We start from the raw sequence: 21,963 nt of genomic DNA, 5'->3' as shown, positions 1-21,963 counted from the left end.
ATTGATAGAACATTAGGGGAAAACATAATGTAATAATTTATCTAAAATACCCAAAGAGAGGTACTATGAAATTTGAAAATAATTTCACCAATGACAAAACACAATGTTCTATAATAACTGTCCCCACCTCTTGGTTTTGTAGTCGGGATTCTTCCATTCATTCAGCAAGTTCTTATTCAGCTATTACAAGGCACAGTACTAAGTATAGACTAAGGAATAAAATAAATGTTATACTCATAGAACTTCCAGTCTAGTGGTGGGGACAAAAATGAAAAACAAGTTATCAATTTTATAACTACAATTTATGATAAGAGCTAGAAGAGAATGCAATAAATAAATGAAATAATATATGAAGTATCTGGTAGAGTTCTTGGACCTTAGAACGTGTGCAATAAATGTTATATAACCATTTATTATTGCAATTATTATCACAATTTATCCAATTCACTCACCTGTAAAAAAAATAGTCCATTATCTTTAGTGTAAATTTCCTGCCCTCTAGTGGGAACTTCAAGTCATAGCTGCACAAAAAAAACAGGTCTATTGTTTGATGTTACAGCAGCTGTTATAAGGAGGGCCTGATGGTTGGGATGCCTAGCATGGTAACTCTCAGGCCCTGTGAGACACTTGCCTGCTCTAGGACCCCATCTGGGAAGCTCAGAGGGCTTCCCTATACATCTCAGTGCCATGTGACCCCACCACTCTTCCTGGATAGCCACCCAAGGTTAGCCAACAGTCTGTGTGAATTGGCTTGGGGGTGGAAGCTCTACTAGGTAGGGATCCTCATGTTGAAGGGTAGCAGACCTTTAAAACAGGACAAGAAAGAGCTGCTTAATTCATAATAAAAGAAAATGCATGAAAACATTTGAACCATGGTTTTAGCAGAACATCAGAGAGAAGCGGGTCTGGCTGGGCCAGGACTGCCTCCCACCCAAAGAGGCTGCAGTAGCCCCACTTCACGTGGGGCTCATGACTGTTGTCTTTTTTCTACCTTCTCTGAACATCTTTACTTTAACTCAAAATTACATCAACAAGTCTAACCAACAGGGGCTGGGGTTGTGGCTCAGTGGTAGAGTGCTCACCTAGCATGCATGAGGCACTGGGTTCAATCTTCAGAACCACATAAATGTAAAATAAAGATGAATATTTATTTAAAAAAAACAAGTCTAACCAACAAAGTTGCTTTAATATGCCATCCTATTTCAACCTTATGAACCCTCTGAGGAAAAGATGATATTATCCCCCCTTTTAACACTTCTCTGAGGCACTCAAGGCTCAGAGAAGTCGGGTGAGACCCCCTAAGGTCCTGAAGCTAATGGTGGGCTGGCCAGGATTTATACCCACTACTCCCTGTTGAGCATAAAGCTTGTGCTCAAGCCACGACCCCACATACTGTGGTATCAAATCCTGAGTTTATTACAGTTACAAGATGAGATGTTTTACTATAATAAAACCCTCTTTAAAAATGACTAGGTTCGACGACTTTAATCTGGTTACCATGTTTTGTCCAAGCCTTGAACATCGGGAGCACCTAAGAGCAACTGGACCCTTGCTGCATAAATTTTATTTTCTTTTAATCATTTCATTCTGAATTTGATCACTGACTGAGAAGTCTTCCCCAGAAGTCTGAGCCCACATTCTGGGAAACCGTTCTTGAGACAGATGAGTGCTGTCTCAAGGTCCTTAACCTAATTCAGGGTCTCCATCAGCACCACCCACTCAGAATGCCTTGAGTAGGCGCCATCATGGAAGTCCTCACCAGACACCAACCTGCTGCAGCCTTGATCTTGGACTTCACAGCCTCCAGAACCGTGAGAAGGAAAGTTCTGTTGTTTAAAACACACACGCGTGCACACACACACACACCCCACAATCACCTGAGTAACTTAAAAAAAAATTACTTATGTTGGGGGTTCAGCTTAAATCAATGGAATCTAAATCATAGGAGGAGGAGCCTGGGCTTCCATACTTTTCAAACTTGCTTGCTTGTTAGGGTGCAGCCCAAACCCGCAATTGCTGAACTCTTTAAGTGGTTGCTGGTCAATCTACTTCTTCCAGAGAAACCCTTTTTCTGTTCACATTCCTGGCTAATCTGTGTGTGGAGCTGCAGCTACGTGGCAATGGTGGTGAAAGGGGAGGCACCTGCTTCTAGTCTCATCTTCCTCTGAGTCCTCTGCCCGGTCTGAACATGAGCAGAACTTGGACCCTCAGCACTGCTCCCTGAACTCTGATCCTGTCACCCAGACTCAGGCAAGTCAAGCAAATCTAATTTCAGCCACTTTAGCCTGAACTTTACCCACAGCTATTTGACCTGTGGGTTTGCCTTATCTTGTTATTCAGGCCTTGAGCTTCTGCTCAGCATGTCGTCCAAGTCGTCCAAGTCGCAGGCCTTTGCTCTGTGTTTACTTACACTGGGAGCATCTGAAGAGCTTGTTAATTGAGCATAGATCCAGATGGGTGCACTGAAATATATTGAAAACCCTACTGTTTCCTGCTTTTTGTTTTGTTTTGGTACTGGGGGTTGATCCCAGGGGCACTTAATCACTGAGCCACATCTCCAGTCCCCTTTTTTTTTTTTTGTATTTTATTTAGAGACAGGGTCTAGCTGAGTTGCTTAGAGCCTTGATAAATTGCTGAGGCTGGCTTTGATCTTGCAATTCTCCTGCTGTGGCCTCAGAGCCTCTGGGATTACAGGCATCTGCCACCACACCCAGCTTCCTGCTTTTGTTTTTAACCAGAGATTTCAGTTGCATTTGTGTCTACTGGAAAAATGACTTTTTAAAAGTATAACTTTATTTGAAAATTGGTGGTTAGTTCTCACCTACATTGACTGTAGGATTTTGAAAGTGGTCACCAATACCTAGGTAACGAAGGTATAGGAGCTTGCTTGGTGATTCTTTATCCTCAACTGCATTTTCTGGCAATTACACACAGATACGACATGGGACATTCCTTATTCCTTTGGCCCAGACAGCTTTGTTGACCCTGGCATTGATGTGTACATCTGGGGTCCCCACCTCCTTCATGGAAAATTTCTGGATCTCTTTGAGTGCCCAAGGGGCACTTTTGAAGCCCAGTCTCTGGATGCACTTGTGAATGTTGGCGGTATACTCCCAGGTTACCACCTCGCTGATGGCAGAACATCTCATCTGCTTCTTGCCACCCTTCTTTGAGGGAGGCACTGTGGAGGGCTCAAGTTAAAATGGAAGGTGGATAATGAATGACTTTTGGATTCTAGAAGGTTTTGCTAATAACTCTTGGGCTTCCCAAATTTGCCCAACTTGAACTCGCCAGGTAAAAGTTGCTCAAATTTGGCACACTTTTCTTCTTGAGTTTTGATATTTAACTTAGCCCTTTCTGATATTCTAATAAGCCATTTTTGTCTTTTTGGTGGACTTGGGGGTGTGGTAAGCCCAAGAGCAACTGACTCTTTGACAATCTAAATCAAGTTAGGTGTTTACTGGCCTTTCAACCTCTTAGAAGTTCTTTGCATTTGTCTTTAATTGTTTGATTCTCCTTGGAAACTCTCTGCACATGGGCCTGGATGGCCTCATTTTCTCACTGGAGAGTGTAAAAGGAATGTTTATTCAACTTGAATGTCCCCAAATTTGGCCCAGCACTTCTAGGAGAGCATTATAGACATTCTTTTGAATGCACAAAGGAGAAAGAAAGTAGCAGGAAACTATCCGTGACAAAGGATAAACAAACTGGGCCTTTGGGAAGTTTGTGAGCCTGGAGGAGATGGAAACCATGTTTCTGTTCATCCTGGCTGCACTTGCATGTTTTGCACAAGCAAGGAGGTATGGAGGGAAGTGGTTTTTTTTTTTTTTTGGTACCAGGGATTGAACCCAGGTGTGCGCTTTATCACTGAGCCACATCCCTAGCCCTCCTCCCGCTTTTAAAATTAATTTTTTTTTGAGTCAGGGCCTTGCTAGGTTGCTGAGGCTGGCTTTGAACTTGTGATTCTCTTGCCTCAGCCTCCCGAGTTGCTGGGATTACAGGCATGCACCACCATCCCTGGCTGGAGTAAGAATTTAAAGAAAGTATTGATCCATTCAGAAATTGGAATTTATACTTTATCCCGAAAGCTAATTGATACAATCCCAGGAGACTTTCTCTGATAGTCTATTGACAACAATAAAATCCTCCAACAGTTTCTATGTTGAATTTATGTAGGGGCCCAAGTGGAGAGTGAATCTAAATCAAAGAGAAGTTAATTTTCAAGTCACACACAAATTTATACAGATACAGAAAAACCCCTTGACATAAACAGCATTACATGTTCATGACAAAGGTGGCACTGTAGAGCATCACAAAGAAGAAATGACCTTTTCAATATGCAGTGTTTAGTCTAATGCATATTCATGAGGAAAAATACACCTTGACCTCTACCTTGTATCACATACTAAAATCAGGATGAACTCTAGGTTCACATGTAAAAAGATAGTACATTTCCTTCTAGAAGGAATCATTGCATGTTTTACTTACTGAGGGAAGGCTAAGGTTGCTTCTGAAAAGACAAAAAAACCCACTAATGAAGGATATGATTGATAAAATGGTCTACATTAAAATTAAGAAATTCCTGGCAGGCTGTGGTGGTGCTACTCAGGAGGCTGAGGGAGGATTACAAATTGAGGACCATCTAGACAATTTATCAAGACCCTGTCTCAAAAAAACAAAAAAAAAATTAAAAAGGGCTAAGAATATAGGTAGAGTACTCACCTCACATGTGAGAGGCCCTGGGTTCAATCCCCAGCACCACACACATATACACACCCCAAAATTTTAATTTCTTATAAAAAAATACTAGTAAGAGTAAAAACGCAAGTCACAGAATGGATATAAAAATGCTCATCAATGGACTTATACTAGAATATGTAGAGAATCCCACAAAAGCAATACCGAAACAGTCAAAAACTTTAATATTAGTTTTTTCACAAAAGAGGCCAGTAAGCCCGTGGAAAGGAATTCAGCAGCACTTTTTACGAAAGATAGGAAGTGAGCAAAATAGCCACATCACCTTCCTTGTTTTCTTCTTCTTCTAGTACAACAATATGTCTAATAATTTTTAGTTGAAATGACATTTATCCCTGATATCCTAATTAAACTGAATATCAATTTACTGTTTGAATATATTTGACCCCTTTTTTGTATCCATAAATTCCATTTTGAATTCTCCATCCTGGCCAATAGTCCTTCATTTGTCTTATTGTTTTTATGTATTTGGCCATTCTACCCCAAATTCCAAAATAGTTTTTTTTTTTCCCCTACATTCCATTGCTTTTTGCAGATATTGTATGGTCTGTTAAGCAAAGATTGCTTACACAGGACTCACATGCTTCACTTGCTACTGTTATTTAGAACCTCAAGCCTACTCAGTATTGACTTTTTCTTGCTCAACATAATTAATAGTTTACTCACTCTTTTATCAGTTCTAGTAATTGCATAAACACTTTGTGTGTGTGTGTGTGTGTGTGTGTGTACAAGTGGTGTTCATATTCCTTTCATGAAGAATCTAGTTACTAGCATCTAACTTAGACATCTAACTTAGACATAGTTTAGGTAGTAATCAATCAATACCTACCTTGGCCCAAGGTAATCTTGAAGACTAGTTGCAGAACACAAAATAGTAACAACAAATTACTTTTCCTTGAATTTAGAATATAAGAGCCAGCCTCTGTAGTTTCTGTTTTAAAATGAAGATTTGATTCTTCAGGTGTAGGGACGTCAGCCGGTTAGATGATTGCCATTGAAGGAATGGTTGGTTACTCACAGTTCCAGGAGGAGGGAACAGCACACAGATTAAGTGCCAGATTGGTCAGGAAGGAGAGGAAGTGTGTGTGTGTGGGGGGAAATGTGAGCAAAGCCCTTTACTGTGGCTTCTGCAGAAAGTAACAGGTGATGCAGAGAAAGCTCGTTTTATCAATAGCTGGTTTGAATAATTTCATTGGGCTCTGGGGCAAAGGCACTGTTTGCCTGGTACCTGGCTTTGGGGAGAGTCAGGCAGGTGGAGAGACCCTGAATATAAGAGCCCCTATCCACCTGCCTTACTCCAGGGCTCTGAATTGGTGGGTTTGCATATGAAAGACAGCCCACAAGTGAGTCCAGTTACCATCTGTAGGAATTGGCTAGCCCTGGGAGAATCAGGAGATAAGGTCCCAGATGTCAAAACATCAGAAAAGAAAGGCACGCTTTATACACCATTTTGGGGAAAGAACTGGTGTTAAACAAAATACTATTATTTTCTGTTTTGTTCATCCAGTGGAAAATCATTAACTTGAAGCAACTGTGTTTTGCTAGAAACAATCTCGTGTTACCCAAAGGATTAGGGTCACTTTCTAGTATGATTAGCCAACAAACGTACTAACATCCCAGAGGGTTGTCCTTTTGGGTCAATTTGCTGACTTCACAGATGGAATTTTTCTGTGTCTTACAAGGTACAGAGTTACATTTATTCTTTCTGAATTATGCATTCAATATGAATAATTCTCTTTTCTATTTCAGCGTTTTAATTAGTAGCTAACGAATCATTTAGCAAATATGAAGTTGCAAGAAGTTAATCTCACTTGAAATTCAAGTTGTGGATTTGTTAAGAATAATTATCTTGTTCATTTTCACCATAAATTAAATCTCCATTAATAATTTATAATGCCCCATTCTGAATTTTACAAAAATTAGGCTCAAAAAGTCTACTAATTTTCAGCATTGCCAGTCTTAAATTAAGTCTTCTTATTTGAAAAATTTCCAATTTTTTTTTTCCCCTCTCTTGAGCTTCACCCCCCACCTTGAGGTACCAGGGCTGCACTCAACTACTGAGCCACATCTTCAGCCCTATTTTGTATTTTATTAGAGACAGGGTCTTGCTGAGCACCTGGCCATTGCTGAGGCTGTCTTTGAATTCCTGATCCTCCTGTCTCAGCCTCCCGAGCTGCTGGGATCAAGGCGTGCGCCATTGTGCCCAGCTCAGTTTTTCTTTTTAATTATTCAATATTGTCCTAAAAGTCAAAGGACAAAAGTATAATTAGTCAATAAAGCCAAAGTATTTTGTTTCTGTTTTTTGTTTCGAATGGAGCACAAGGCCTCATAAGTGTTAGGCAAGCACTCTACCACTGAACTACAATCCCTGGCAAAGCCAAAATTTTAAACATGTTAAATATAAATTAAATCTTCCTAAGTGTTTTTATAAAAAGTAAAATGATTCAATTTTAGTATTCGAAGTCCATCGTCATACCAACGTGATGAATTATCATTAGTATCAGGTTTCACATGTTCCATCTAGGCCTATATTTATATACAAGTCCAAAAGTGAGATGAATTTTGTAATATGGGAAATGTTCCTAGCTGTCATGTGTGTGCAACTGTTGCAACATGTCACTAGCTTGTGAGTTCCTAGGAAGTGAGAATTGAAACAAAATGGAAAGAAAGAAAATGGATCCTCCTGATTCCAGGGAAATATCTGTAATACAAGTATAAACTACCTGCCAAGGGAAAGAAGAAAAAGTGGAAAAGTGAATTGTTCTACCTGCCAGGGAAAGAAGAGAGGGAAAGTTCATTGTCCATTTCTCTTACTTGTTGCTCCTTCCACTCATTTCCTTCCTGCACTCCAGCTCCTACACGGACAGCAACCAAATACCACCACAGCTGGATCAGTCCTGTAGAGCTATGCACCAAACAAGGTCAAAAACAACGCTTGAAAGAACGCTGGTGTACTAATTCTCTGAAAACTGGCCTAATATTTTCTTTTGTTGGTTTTGCCAAGGCTCCTTCTAACACGTGTCTTTTTCTGCAGATACACACAAGTTTCATTGGGGGTATATTCCACACTGAAGAATTCTTAAAATCAATTTTACATCTTTATAGTATACTTGTAGGGAATGATAGAATGCTGGCGGTCCTTCCTCCAGGACATTGTCTTAAACTTCAGCGTTCTAGAAATCACCTGGGGAGCTTGTCTAAAATGTGGACCACTGCGTCCCCTCCCCAGAAATTCCAACTATGTAGAAGTCCAGGAAACTGCATCTGCTAGAGGCTTCCAGGACTATAGTTAAGATATACAGGACTATGCCAGGAACCTACCTTTGACTCCACGGTAACAGTACAGGTCCTGTTTCTCAGTGCAGAGTCTCTGCTGATATCCCTGCCCTTCTGCACATTGATCCAGCAATTCTCCTTATCAGCTATACATTTAAATCACTTGAAAAACCTTCTAAAAAATGATTGGTGGCTGTGCCTCATCTAAGGCAATGAAGTCAGACTCTGGAAGTGAGGCCCGAGCTACCAGTGACATTTTAAAGCAACCCAGTAGATTTGACTGTGCAATCAAAGCTGAGGACAACTGTTCCAATCCATCTTCTGTCTCCAGTGGTCTTTCTTAGCATGGATTAAAGTATTTTAAAATTCCTTCTTTACTAGAACATATTCCAGCCTCTATTACAGAGAAGGCAAACTGGATACAGGCGCAGCATAAATTATTGATCTTCCATTGATCCAGCCTGCCTAAACCTGAGGCTCCAGCTACAAGCACTTGGGTGGTGTACTGAGCAGCCAACTTTGCCCTGTTTTGCTGCCCACTGTAGATGAAGCACTCTGAGATGTAAAAGGAAAATGGCCCACATGCCCAGGAAGCTCAATAAAGGTGTGGCTGGTTGGGAAAGAGGATGCTGCGGCATCTGTCCAAGCAATAGCCCCAAAGATCTGTCTTCACATATAATTTTTCTTTTGATCAATTGTCACTGATGTGACCTCTACATGGCTATGACATGATTGTTCCAATAGCAACTTTGCATTCTCAGAATTAGTTATCATTTTGAAAAACTGGAAGACATGAAATTGGATTTGAAACCTACCATTATCACAATAAATATCAAGTACACTGAGCAATAAAAGAAAAGGAAGAACTGCTGTTTCACTTAACTAAAACTTCAATGCTCATCTAACAGCCCAATAGTGGATATTATTTTTTTTCAAACTTTCAGCACTTACTTGTGTGATTAAAGTTTTCTTTTATTGGTTACTAACTAAAATATGAGGGAAACAATTAAAACTTGAGTAGGAATTGTGTGTGCCATAAACTATTGCAAAAAATGTTTACAGTTTTAAAGGCTACAATCCACTTGACCTCAAGGTTTCATCAATAGCAAAATAAGAGTTTCCATTTACTCAAAAATCCCATGAAGTGGTTGAAAAGACAAGCTCCATGTGGAGGATGTTTGCAACAACAACAACAAAAACAACAATAAAGAACTGGTATCCAGAATGGATAAAGGATGCCTGAAAATTATAAGGACAGAAGTCAGATCCCCAGAACTTACTTTATAATTGCAAATTCGTTTCTTTGGAGCAACATCTCCCCATTCCTCTCAATTACTCGGTCCAGTCTTTTGGTTCCCTTTGCCTCATAGAATACACAGCAACCTATCATCCACTCGCTTGCCTCCTAGCTAGAACGTAAGCTGCAGGAGGACAGGCAGAGGTCTTGATTACAGTCATATTCCAAGCCCAGTACAGAGCTTGGCATCTTATAGGCATTTCTTCAGTTTTGAGAGATCACCTACGTTCATCACTGATTTTAGATAAGGCAAGAAAGCCAGGTAGGGGCCATCATTTTACTACACACTCTGATCCCTACACCGAGAGGTACATGTTTGGTGTTGAACTAGTTGTGTCCTGGGGGAGTTACTTAAGCTCTCTCATCTTCACTGGCACCTGGGGATGACAGAATTTACACCCAACAGGATTGTTACATACATCAAATTAACAGAAGGCAGATGCCTAGCATATTTTCAATTCTAAAATGATCTCCATTATTAAACTTGAAAAACATGTCTTCCAGCAGGCCCCCAGACCCTTGCTGTTTAGGACACAACAGTCTTCTTTAAGTAACTAGCAGTTTACACTTTACCACTCAGGTTGGAGCCTCTATCTGGCCTAAGTCTTTCTTAGAACCCAAACCCTCATGGTAATGTCTGGGGCAACTCCCCTTTGATTGGACTATGAAAAATTTCTAATCAATGTAATAAAACTCTTGTTACCATTAACATAATTAGCATTGGACTGTGACCTTTGGCACAGGAATCTTATACTAGACATACACACTTCCATTCTGGGTGGACGCCCATGTTCATGCTGACTGCAGAGTAGATTTACCTGCTAGAACAGAGAATACTATCTTCTCTGTTCAGAAAAGTCACAGGATAATAAATTCTAACATACTATTCTGTTTCCTGTATTGCCTTTAATAAGATTTTTCCAGAAACACATTGATAGTAATGATTTTTTAAAATCTTCTTAAAATAATCGTTGGCTATTAGGTTACTAAAACAGAATACATGAAAATCGATGGATGGTATATACATTCCAGCTACTTGGGAGACTGGGAGACTGAAGCAGAAGGATTGCAAGTTCAAGGCCAGCTGGAGCAACTTTGTGAGACTCTTATCTTTTAAAAAAAAAATAAAGCCTGGGGCTGAGGATGTAGCTTAGTGGCTGGTAACTGTGAAGCCCTGGGTTCAATCCCCAGAAGTGGGGAAAAATAAAGACATTAGATGGTCCTTTCTTATTTATTTTGAAGACTATTCAGACACACCAGGCAGTTTTAAAAAGGGTAGAATTAATATTTTATTGTCATTTATAATCAGATGGCAATTGGGTATATAGCTTCCATACTTCATACTTTTTGTAAATTAAAAAAATTACAAGTTTTAAACAGCTGACGGCTGGTTACGTTTTTCAGAAAACACGATTAGACAAATTCATTGATGGTGGCTTCGAGCTTTTCCTTATTAGCTCCAGAAAACTCACCCACCTGTGAAGGGAATATTGAATTGACGTTAGATGTGGCATTACATCTCTACTTTGTACATATGATCACAGAATGAGGGAAGGATGGGGGAAGAAAAAGAAGCTTATTTAAATAAACTTCAATGAATAACAGTTCTTTTAAATTAAAAAGTCGAAAACAAACAACAAAAGAATAATCTTCAAAGTCAAAAGGCTCAAGTACAAGTTTCTAGCAGAACTATCTCTTAACAATGATGAACGACCTGTTCATGTTTAAGAGATCCTACATACTTTATGATATAAATATAAAGCACCAATCACAGAGATTTAGAGTCTAGTTCTATCAAAGATCAATTATCAGATATCACATTATGTGAGTCAATGAAAAATGGCCTATTGGATACTCTTGAATGAAGAAATTAGTGACATGCTTCACCCTAAGAAGGGAAAGTCACTTCCATTGTTTCATTCATACCACATGCCCTCCTTTTGTCCTGCGAGTCTTCTTAAAGGTCAGATGTACATACCTTTTGACCCTTCTTAAAAAACTGGAAGGTAGGCATGCATTTGACTTCACACTCTGCAGCAACGTCCTAGGGGGGAAAGGCAGGTAGCAGGGGAGAAGATTAAAACAAGACTGAGGATTGAGCATTGATGAAACAGTCCCAAATCAGATTCCTTCTCATTATACACTCCATGTCTCTGCATTAAGACAATTTTAGCGATTGTCATGAATGCAACGGCAGCACAAAAGCCAAACTGGTTCTTCTTCAGAATTAGCAGTTCTTGCTTCTTATTTAGTCTCTCTAGTCTTATTATGGGGTTCCTACTTATATACATACCTGTGCTAACTGATTCAATTTTCTCATCAACTCTAGAATTGCTGAAATAGCATGCTTATTTTAAAGCCTCCAGTTTATTATAAACTATTTTCCAGGGAACTTCTATCAGTTTACCAGTATTTATCTTGACTTTTGCCAGCTAGCTTAAGACCTTGCTTTAACCAGATCCACTGGCCCTAATCTACCCCATCCTTTGAAAGCACAGGATTTATAGATTTTTGCATCAATCAAATATTTACTGATATTTAAATAATGTTGAATTATTAAATTATTAAAATAATGTTGAATTACTAAAAACTGTGAGCTTTTCCAGGTCTATTTGCTCAATGGCCAAAGAGGGGTTATAATTGTCACCGAAGATTACATAAGATAGAGTACTCACAATGGCTATCATTTCTTCATGTTCAATATTTCCTACAATTTTTATTTTTATATTTCTTCTAGATTTATTTGAAAATAAATAATGATACAACATTTTAATTCTATGATTAATTATTAATATGTGGATACATAGACTTGGTTCTATTTTTGGGGGGCTTTCTAGTTTTTTTCCTATGGATCAATGTACTGTGTTACAGGATAACAATGTTTTAATTAATGCAGTTAATATATATGCTATATTTATGAAGCTGAGGCTAACTTGTCTCCCTAGTTTGTTTTGTAAAAAAAAACTTCCCAGAATTTTCCTAGCAATACTGTTTCAGGACATCATGATGTGTTTTTGTTGAAAGTGGGTTAAAGGGCTGGGGGTGTGGCTCAAGCAGTAGCGCGCTCGCCTGACATGTGCAGGCGCTGGGTTCGATCCTCAGCACCACATACAAATAAAATAAAGATGTTGTGTCCACCGAAAACTAATAAATAAATAAATATTAANTTTTTTAGTTTTCGGCGGACACAACATCTTTGTTTGTATGTGGTGCTGAGGATCGAACCTGGGCTGCATGCATGCCAGGTGAGCGCGCTACCTCTTGAGCCATTTCCCCAGCCCATCCCCAGCCATTTTAAAATTTTATTTATTTTACGTGAGACAGATTCTCACTAAGTTGCCCAGCTCCAGCCTCACTTTTTATTTTATAGACTACTTGGGTATCCTTATAGTGATTGGAAAGGCATGCACACTGTAGAAAAAATTTCCTTTGAGCTTTAAAAAAAATTCTTAATCCTAAATTTTTTTTTTTTTTTTCTTTTTTAAAACACCACTCCTTTCTTTAAAAACAGAAACCTGGCCTGGTTCCAATACTACCGTGTTGGAATTTGACAATCTGATAAACGCAACTTTCCACCAGCTGCCCCTGTAGTCAGCATTAAAGTCTGACTACCTGGTAACCCTGGCAACCATCGACCCATTGTCCAGTTATGGTTTTGCCCAATCTTAGATTTTTATTAGTAAATAGAATAGGACTCTGCTTAACCTTATGAAATTTAATTTCACTGGCTTCTAGGCTAACACTCCACCTCTATCCTTAACTCATTGCTGACTCTTGTTCCAACCAAAATCAAAACACATGGCATTCCAAAAGGTTGCAAAATATTCAGGTCTAAGCTACTTTGTTTCTTGTTTAATTTACAAAATAAGTATCACACCCTGTTGGCTGTCAAAGAAATAGGATCTATTCAAAGGGGGTAGTCCTCATATCTTTTTGTGAACATAAAATTATTTTCCTTGTGTATCACTTTACACATCCCAAGTCAGTCTTCTAACTGTCCGTTATAAGATAATTTCTTCCTAAGAGTTTAGGGAACTATAAAAACCCCTGTGCTGCTCAATTTTTAGAATAGTGAAGCAAAATTAAAAGGCCCCAATTTGTCAGAGGGTCATTTCAAGTTTTGAAAGACACTTTCAGGGTGATGGCAAGTGTGCCCCAAGCAGACATGAAGGACTTCATGGGAAGTCCCCGCCTGTTCTACGCATCCTACTTCCCAAAGGTTCAAGATGGAGGCAGGAAGAGCGCCTGTCTTTGGTAGAGTCTAGGGTGCTGCTCTGCTCGTACGTTATATGTCAGCCCACATGCTGCAGTCCTCTCACCTATGCAATGGTGAGTCACTGTGAGCATTTTATGACAATGCATGTGAAGGACCTACCATGGCATCTGGCACATATTATTACTTTCTAATAAAAATTATGTTTTTATGTGATAGAGTCATTAGCATTCAGTTTATGTAGTCCAGTGCCAATTACTTCTGGCTAAAGTGACCATATAGGAAAAAAAATGCCTAAAAAAAAAAAAAAAATTAAATGGGGAATAAGAATCCTCCCCCCCCACCTATAAACATGAGCAATTATGCTAACCCGCCCCCACACACACAAAAAAGAAAAATTCTACAATACATCTAGAGCAAAAACTGTACTGAACCATAACATATATTCATTCATTCATTCATTTATTCTATATCTGGTCTCAAAACAGCCTGTTCACAGACAGAGATTGGTACAGTTGAGCATCCGTTATCCAAAATGCTTGGGACCAGAAATGTTTCAGGTATCCGCTTTTTGGACTTTGAAATATTTGCATAGATTTTACTGGTGTCTTTTTTTTTGGTGATCTGAAAATTTGAAATCCAAATCCACAATTTTTTGAGCAGATCTCAGTGTTCAACATGTTTTGGCCTTTCAAGCAGAATGTGTGCTTAGGGATATGGAATCAGTCTAACAATAGACAAGATTCACTGGACATCTATGTGCCGGGAAGTATTCTAAGCATTTTATAGAATCCTGATGACGATGATGTTGACCTGACACTGACATTTTACAGAGGATGAAACTGAGGCACAGAAAAGATAAATAACTTAACTATGTCTCCATTTCAATGAGGGTCAGAAGTGGGAAATAAAGCAAGCAAGTCTGGGTGGAGGATCCATCCCGTATTGCTACCATAAATGCAAAAGGAAAGATAAATCAGGGGGACACCTAGGAAGGGAAAAATGTAGTCCAGGGAACAAAAATGGGTAACTGGAGAAGAGTTCATGGAGAAAAGGGGAGGCCTGTGACTGGGGCAGGTGATCTGCTGTAGGCAGACAGCCGAGGCTCCAAGAAGGTGAGAGATGAGCTTGAAGCAGAAGCTGATGAACCAGGATGAGAACCTAGGTCTAGCACCTTTGTTGCTACATCACACCCTCCCAACTCCGCCTGCCTAAAATGCTCCCACATCTGTAAAGATGTCCAAAGTTGCTGCATCCTGAACAGGCTTTCCAAGTTCAGTGTACCGTGTGAGCAGCGAGGGCCACGTGCTAAAACCTCCATCTGTATCCACCACAAGGCAGCATCCTCTACAGTGCGGTGGAAAGGCAGGGGAGTCAGATGACCTCACTTTCAATCTGACCTCTGCCACATACTCTTTTCAACTCCAAAGACAACCTCTCTCTGTGTTTTTTCATTTGTCAAATGGGGATGACATCAGCACAAAGAACTAAATGAATCAATACTTATAAAGCCTATGGATTTAATTATTGTAATGAATTTCTATTTATTGAGCATTACAGAATGGCAGGTAGAATGTAGGGTTTTAGAAAGTGGGTGAGTGATATGATTCAGAAGCCTTAATCATATACCTTATCTGTTTTTATGTTTACTTTAGGATATGATTTACTTAGCTCCTTATCTAGGATTAAGCCCATAATCATCACCATCACCTATTCTGAAATACAATATTTTAGATAGAATTACAGTTCTACCATTGCTTGATACTTTTTTTTTTTTTAAGCATTATGCTATTCAGAGAAAAAGGCCAACATGAAAAGCTCAGTAGTGTCTTGAATTTCAGCTACGTACCTGACAGTCGTCCACATCTACTTCAAGGAACAACACGTTGGAATACTTTTCAGAGAGGGACTGGAAAATTTAAAATGCAAAATCCAAAAAAATTTAGAACTGGATAATGGCGATTGATATACTCAACTTTCTTTTGGAAAGTTAATGAAAGTAGAGACTAATTAAAGATCTAAAAATTTAGCTTAAGAACCAGGTCAGCATAAATAAAATACATTTTCTGAACCAAGATTTTCCTCATGTAAAATAATCTGGCACATCAACTTTGAGCCAAATTGGGCCTATGTTTCAACTTGAAAAAAAGCTAAACAATTTCAGATAAACAAAATTAACTTCTGAGAGTTGTCTATAACAGGATACATGCATTGAACCTATATTATTTAAGTTATTATTATTATTTTTTGCTGCTACTTTTAGACTATTGATCCAGCAAAACAAAAACTACCACCCCCAAACACCTCTTCTAGCTTGATGACTTCTGACCCCAAAATACCAAGGGCTCATACTCACATGAAAGAAAGGCTTGATCATTTTGCAAGGGCCGCACCACGTGGCAGAGAAGTCAACTACTACAAGCTTGTCTCCTGCAGAGTTCAAGGCTTCCTGAAAAGCTTCCTACAAAGGGTGGAAGAAAAACAGGCTGAATAGTTTCATTTCCAAAAATTTTGGAGACTCGATGACACAAGGTACAACTCAGAGGTCCTGCTTTCAGCAAAATCCAATAAGTCAAAGAAACCAGCTATGAAGGAATCCTACACCAGCCTTACTGTCACTTGAGAAGATGAAACAAGATACAATGCATAGAGTTCCTGATACTTATATCTTCACTTTTTTTTTTGTTTGTTTAATAAAGTATCGTGAACTGGCTAACTTATATTCAAACTAAGTAAATGAAAGGAAAATAAAAAATAACATTTTTATGCACAGTGTTTCCATATCAAATCTAGGTATTTGACAGACGGTCACTAAATTCTTATGGACTGACAGAGAGTCACTGCAATTGAAGAGGTCACAAGGACACAGATTTTTTTATTGATTTATTTTTAATATAATGATAGTGGGATGTATCACAATTCATATTATACATATAGAGCACAACTTTTCATATCTCTGGTTGTATGTAAAGTATATTCACACCAATTCGTGTCTTCATACATGTACTTTGGATATGATGTTCATCACATTCCACCATCATTTCTAACCCCCTGCCCCCTCCTTCCCCTCCCACCCCTTTGCCTATCCAGAGTTCGTCTGTTCCTCCCATGCTCTCCCTCCCTACGCTACTATGAATCAGTCTCCTTATATCAGAAAAAACATTTGGCATTTGTTTTTTTGGGGGGGATTGGCTAACTTAACTTAGCATTATCTTCTCCAACTCCATCTATTTACCTGAAAATGCCATGATTTTATTCTCTTACATTGCTCAGTAATATTCCATTGTGTTTATAAGCCACATTTTTTTTATCCATTCATCTATTGGAGGGCATCTACTTTGGTTTCACAGTTTAACTATTGTGAATTGTGCTGCTATAAACATTGATGTGGCTGTGTCCCTATAGTATGTTGTTTTTAAGTCCTTTGGGTATAGACTGAGGAGAGGGACAGTTGGGTCAAATGGTGGTTCCATTCCCAATTTTCCAAGAAATCTCCATACTGCTTTCCAAATTGCAGTCCCACCAGCAATATATGAGTGTGCCTCCCCCCACCCCCCACATCCTTGCCAACACTTATTGTTGTTTGTCTTCATAATAGCTACCATTGTGACAGGAGATGAATCTTAGATTAGTTTTGATTTGCTTTTCTCTAATTGCTAGAGATGATGAACATTTTTTCATATATTTGTTGACTGATTGCATATCATCATCTGAGAAGTGTCTGTTCAGGTCCTTGGCCCATTTATTGATTGGGTTATTTGTTTTGTGTGTGTGTGTGTGTTTAGCCTTTTGAGTTCTTTATGTACCCTAGAGATTAGTACTTATCTGAAGGGTGAGGAGTAAAAATTTGCTCCCAAGATGTAGGCTTTCTATTCACCTCACAGATTGTTTCTTTTCTGAGAAGAAACTTTTTAGTTTTAATCCATCCCATTTATTGATTCTTATTAAGGAAGTTGGGGCCTGATCCCACATGATGGAGATTAGGGCCTACTTTTTTTTCTATTAGATGCAGGATCTCTGGTGTAATTCCTAGGTCCTTGATCTACTTTGAGTTGAGTTTTATGCATGGTGAGAGATGGGGTTTAATTTCATTTTGTTGCATATGGATTTCCAGTTTTTTCAGCATCATTTGTTGAAGAGACTATCTTTTCTCAAATGTATGTTTCTGTCACCTTTGTCTAATATAAGATAATTGTAATTTCGTGGGTTACTCTCTAAAGGACACAGATTTTAACAATTGAAAATTCACAAGCTACTCCAAAAGAAAAGCTAAGATTTCTGATTAATTTGTCTATGAAAGAATATGCAAAAAGCTAAAAATAAACAGCCCTGAAAACTAACCCCCTAACAGTCATTTTCTGTTGGTGTAAGCATATTTTCATGTTTGTGTGCACATGCATGCATGCATATTGGGTTTCCAGAGCTGAGATGACATTGCACATCAACCTTTGATTTTTGCCCTTTAGTTCAAAATAATACCCTCATCATTGCTCATGAAAGGAAATCAGTTTTAATTCCTCATGAAGAAAATTTTCTGTAGATATTATTTTGCATAAAGAATACATATTAAGGGGCTGGGGTTGTGGATCAGCGGTAAAGGGCTCACCTAGCACGTGCGAGGCCCTGGGTTCGATCCTCAGCACAACATATAAATAAATAAAATAAAGGTATCATGTCCAACTACAACTAAAAAATAAACATTAAAAAAAAAAAGAATACATATTAAACAAAACTCCCAGCAGTAATGATGAAAAGATCGCTTACCACCACCTCCCTGAATTATTTACCAATGGTCTTGATACTGTAACCCTAGGAACCTAACATTCTAGTTATAAGGGACTCATTTTAACAATAGTCAGTGTTGACCAAAACCAAAACTGGGGCAAGGAAGATAAATCAAAGCACAAACCTCTGTATCTGAAGTCTAGATTTTCTTCAATTTGCAGGTCAAACTGGGTTTAATAAAAAATAACACTCCCTTCCCCCATAAGAATTATATTAGATCTGGTTCAATAAAGAAGGAAAGTAAATGAATAAAACACTGTAAGGTAAAAACACACACCCAAAACAAAAGCCTAAGGTGGGTTCCTATAAACTACAGTTATTTTCCTAGATTTTAAATTTCCTCCTCATGTTTTTGGAATGGTGTGCTTCCGTAACTTTTTTAGTTACGCAGGCCCATCTACCCCACTTTTGGATATGGAGAAATCTGGGCATGTGGGGTGGGGGATAGGGATGCAGCAGAGAGTAGAAGTAAGAAATCATTTTTCCAAGCCATTACTAATTGTTCCAGATAAAATTACTTCAGAGACTTTCCTAGGATGATTTTCAGGTCTAACAAGGTTTCTTTTTTGGGCAATAATTTGGTTCACTATACCACATCCATACATGCACATAACACAATCTGATCAACTCATTCTTTTTTTTTTTAAATGTTTTAAAGTTGTAGATGGACACAACACCTTTATTTTGTTTATTTACTTGTACGTGTCGCTGAGGATTGAACCCCATGCTTCACACATGCTAGGTATAAATGCTCTACCAACTGAGCTACAATCCCAGCCCTGATCAACTCATTCTTTACTGCAAGAATCTGGTAAGACAGTACAAAAGATGAAGAAGTGACCTTGATCAAAAACTTGATGAGATTAACTTTCAAGATGGAAAGTACCATATTTTAAACATCCTCAAGGATATCCCCAAACAGTTCTGAATCCAATTCAAGCAAAACTACCTAAAATTCTGACAAGAGCTTCTGGCTTAAGTGAACATAAGCTACAGAGCCAGATATATGTAGATTTCTCATTAAGATTCTCTTCTGACCTAACTTTGCCTAAAATAGATTCAGCAAGATTACCTTATGAAAAAGCAAATCACAAATTTTAGCTCCCAGAAACTAACAATCATGATTGATAAATGTTCCCATCACTGACACAAATAACCTGGAAATAAAACATAAGGTACATAAAACAAAAGTAGAGTCTAACACCTCTTTTCCTAAACACATTCAATTCCAAAAGTGATAAGCATGAGAAGTTTGAAAAGCATTTAGTGAAGTGCTTTATGTGTAGGAGTTCAAGAAAGGGTAGTTGTCATTTTCAAAAAAAAAAAAAAAAAAAAAAAATTGTGGGTAAACTACAACTTCTGATTTCTTCTTCCTCATTGCATCTACGGCCCATTATTGCACTCATGTCTGGAACAGGCCCCATACTACCTACACAGTGCCTCAGAAACAGTTGCTCTGGATGGCCAATGGAACCGACTTTAACCCACCAGGATGAAAAAATTTAGAGTTGGGTATGGTGGTACATGCCTGTAATCTCAGTGACTCAAGAAGCGGAGGCAGGAGGATTGAAAGTTTGAGGACAGCCACAGCAACTTAGTGAGGCTCTAAGCTACTGAGCAAGACCCTGTCTCAAAATACAAAAAGGACTGAGGGTGTAGCTCAGTGGTTAAGTATCCCTGGTTCCAATCCCCAGTACCAAGATAAATAAGTTGTTTAAAAAAAACAAAAACAAAACCCTGATTGCCATGCCCTTGGACTCAAGCTGTGGTGCTTTCTTAAGTAACAAATGTCTTGTCACCTTTGTACACCTTTCTTAACTGGACAGAGAGGAGGGTCATAGCTACCATGGTTACAACAGGGAAGGTCAGAGCAGGTATTCCCCAGGAACCAAAAGCAACTTCCTGTTCCTAGTGGGTGGGTTTGTGAGCAAACTAACCCAGGCCACTCCAAGGTCTTCTGGCTCCATAATGAGTTCCACCAGCTTGGTTATACTGAGGTTGCCAGACGCTTAAGAACAAACTCTGCCTTCCCTTCCTTTCCCAGGCACAGGCTGTGTTACACAGATATTGAAAAATGTACATGGAACAAAATGCACTATTAAGGATCTCTTATCTACAAATGGGGGGAAGGTTGCTGTATTTTAAAAAACAAGGATTATAATAATAAAAAATTAAAGACAAGATGACAAACAATAACCAAAGGAAGCTGAGATTTACTAATAACCAAAGTAACAAATGGATCAGAGACCATCACACACATCGCATGTAACAACTTCTGTTTCTGAGGCCCATCTGCACCAAACAGGTACTCGGAGCGCCAAGATTGCTTTCCTCTGCCTTTTCAGGATGCGCGGGTGTGGGGAGAGTACCTCAGGGTAAATGATCTCGAGGGCTCTGCCATCTATCAAACTTCTCCCACTCACATTCTGTCTCTCCTTTTAACAAACAGTTCCGATTGGCTACAGTACAGACAATATATGTCAGGCTCCGGGTTTTCCAATCAGGAGGATATTCAGCTCGCAATAACTTTCGAATACGGGAACACTTTTTCCCTTGGGTATGTTTAAAAGGATAGTACCACTAGCTGGTACCCGAAGGCCGATGGGCACACAGCCGGACGCAGCTACTCCAGGTTCCGGCAAAACCTGAAGGTGGGCGAACCACTGCTGGGTAGGGCAATCGAGGCCCCTGGGCCCAGCCTTGGGGACTGAGTCATTCCAAAGCCAGCGCTGCCGGAAACACGCCCTGCGCCGCAGGAGGAGGAGTCCCGCGGGCGCGGCCTGGACCTCACTTCCTTGGAGCCACCTGGGGCACGCTCCTGAGGGTCTCCAGCAGGGATCGGCCTGTCCACTTTGCGTGGAAGAGGAACGCGTCCTACTTGGGGCCGGACACTGATGTAACAGATGGGGTCTCCGGCCTAGACCTGCTTTCAAGGGGGCTCACCGCACCCACGAGGGTGGATTACACTGCATACGGAGAGTGTGGTGACCAGCGACCTCGCGCCTTCTCCAATGGCCCCTCCATCTCCTTGCCTGGATCCGTATCTGGACGCAGATAGAGGCTAAGAGCGGACCCTGTCCATCCCCTCTCCTTCCTCCAATCGGGGTTTTCAGGGTTTGCGGGTGCAAGAGGTGCAGTATGGGTACCCCCAGGCGCTGCACGCGCGCTTGTTACCTCCACAGTGCCCAGGGTACAGACCGGGCTGGGCACCCAATCCCGCCCTCCAGGGGGCCTTCGCCCCTCTCCTCCCCTCCCCCAAGGCATGTTCGGCAATCTCGGGCGCGCCTAGGGCCCGGCTACTCTCAGTCCCAGGCCGAGCCACCGCGTCCCCTTTCCCCAAGGATGCGGAGAGGCGGCCTCCCCACCTCCCGGCGCAGCGCCTTCCCCAGCTACAGAGGCTGCGCTTGCGTGCTGGCCTTTCCCGGGCGCACGTACCTTGCTTTCGATCTGTTTCACCATTTTGGCTGTTGGGGGATCTGACAAGAGACGGCTGCAAACGAGGTAAACGAATGCAAGGCGCCGGACAGAGCTGGGAGGCGAGCGCGCAGCCCGCCTTCGCTTTATAGCGACAGGGCGGGGCGCCGCGGGGCGGAGCGCGCGCGCGCGTCTTGCGTGTAGCGGGGGCGCGCCCGCGTTG

General features: G+C 40.1%; 1 protein-coding gene and 1 pseudogene across 1 annotated transcript; both read right to left on the bottom strand.

The window, feature by feature from the left end:
- Positions 1–2,821: 2,821 nt before the first annotated feature.
- LOC107147609 lies at positions 2,822–4,015 on the bottom strand (annotated as a pseudogene).
- Positions 4,016–10,592: 6,577 nt separating this feature from the next.
- On the bottom strand, positions 10,593–21,922 carry Txn (thioredoxin). The gene is made up of 5 exons (XM_015492208.2): positions 21,762–21,922; positions 15,898–16,002; positions 15,391–15,450; positions 11,307–11,372; positions 10,593–10,804 (listed from the first exon to the last, which is right to left on the bottom strand). Exons 1-5 carry the CDS (start codon positions 21,783–21,785, stop codon positions 10,742–10,744), a joined length of 318 nt encoding a protein of 105 aa, XP_015347694.1. The 5' UTR covers positions 21,786–21,922; the 3' UTR covers positions 10,593–10,741.
- Between the last annotated feature and the right edge of the window lie 41 nt (positions 21,923–21,963).

Source organism: Marmota marmota, unplaced genomic scaffold (genome assembly GCF_001458135.2).
Source record: "Marmota marmota marmota unplaced genomic scaffold, marMar, whole genome shotgun sequence".
Taxonomy (NCBI): Eukaryota; Metazoa; Chordata; class Mammalia; order Rodentia; family Sciuridae; genus Marmota; species Marmota marmota.
The sequence above is the reverse complement of the archived record's forward strand: the minus strand, read 5'-3'. Positions and strand labels throughout refer to the sequence as shown.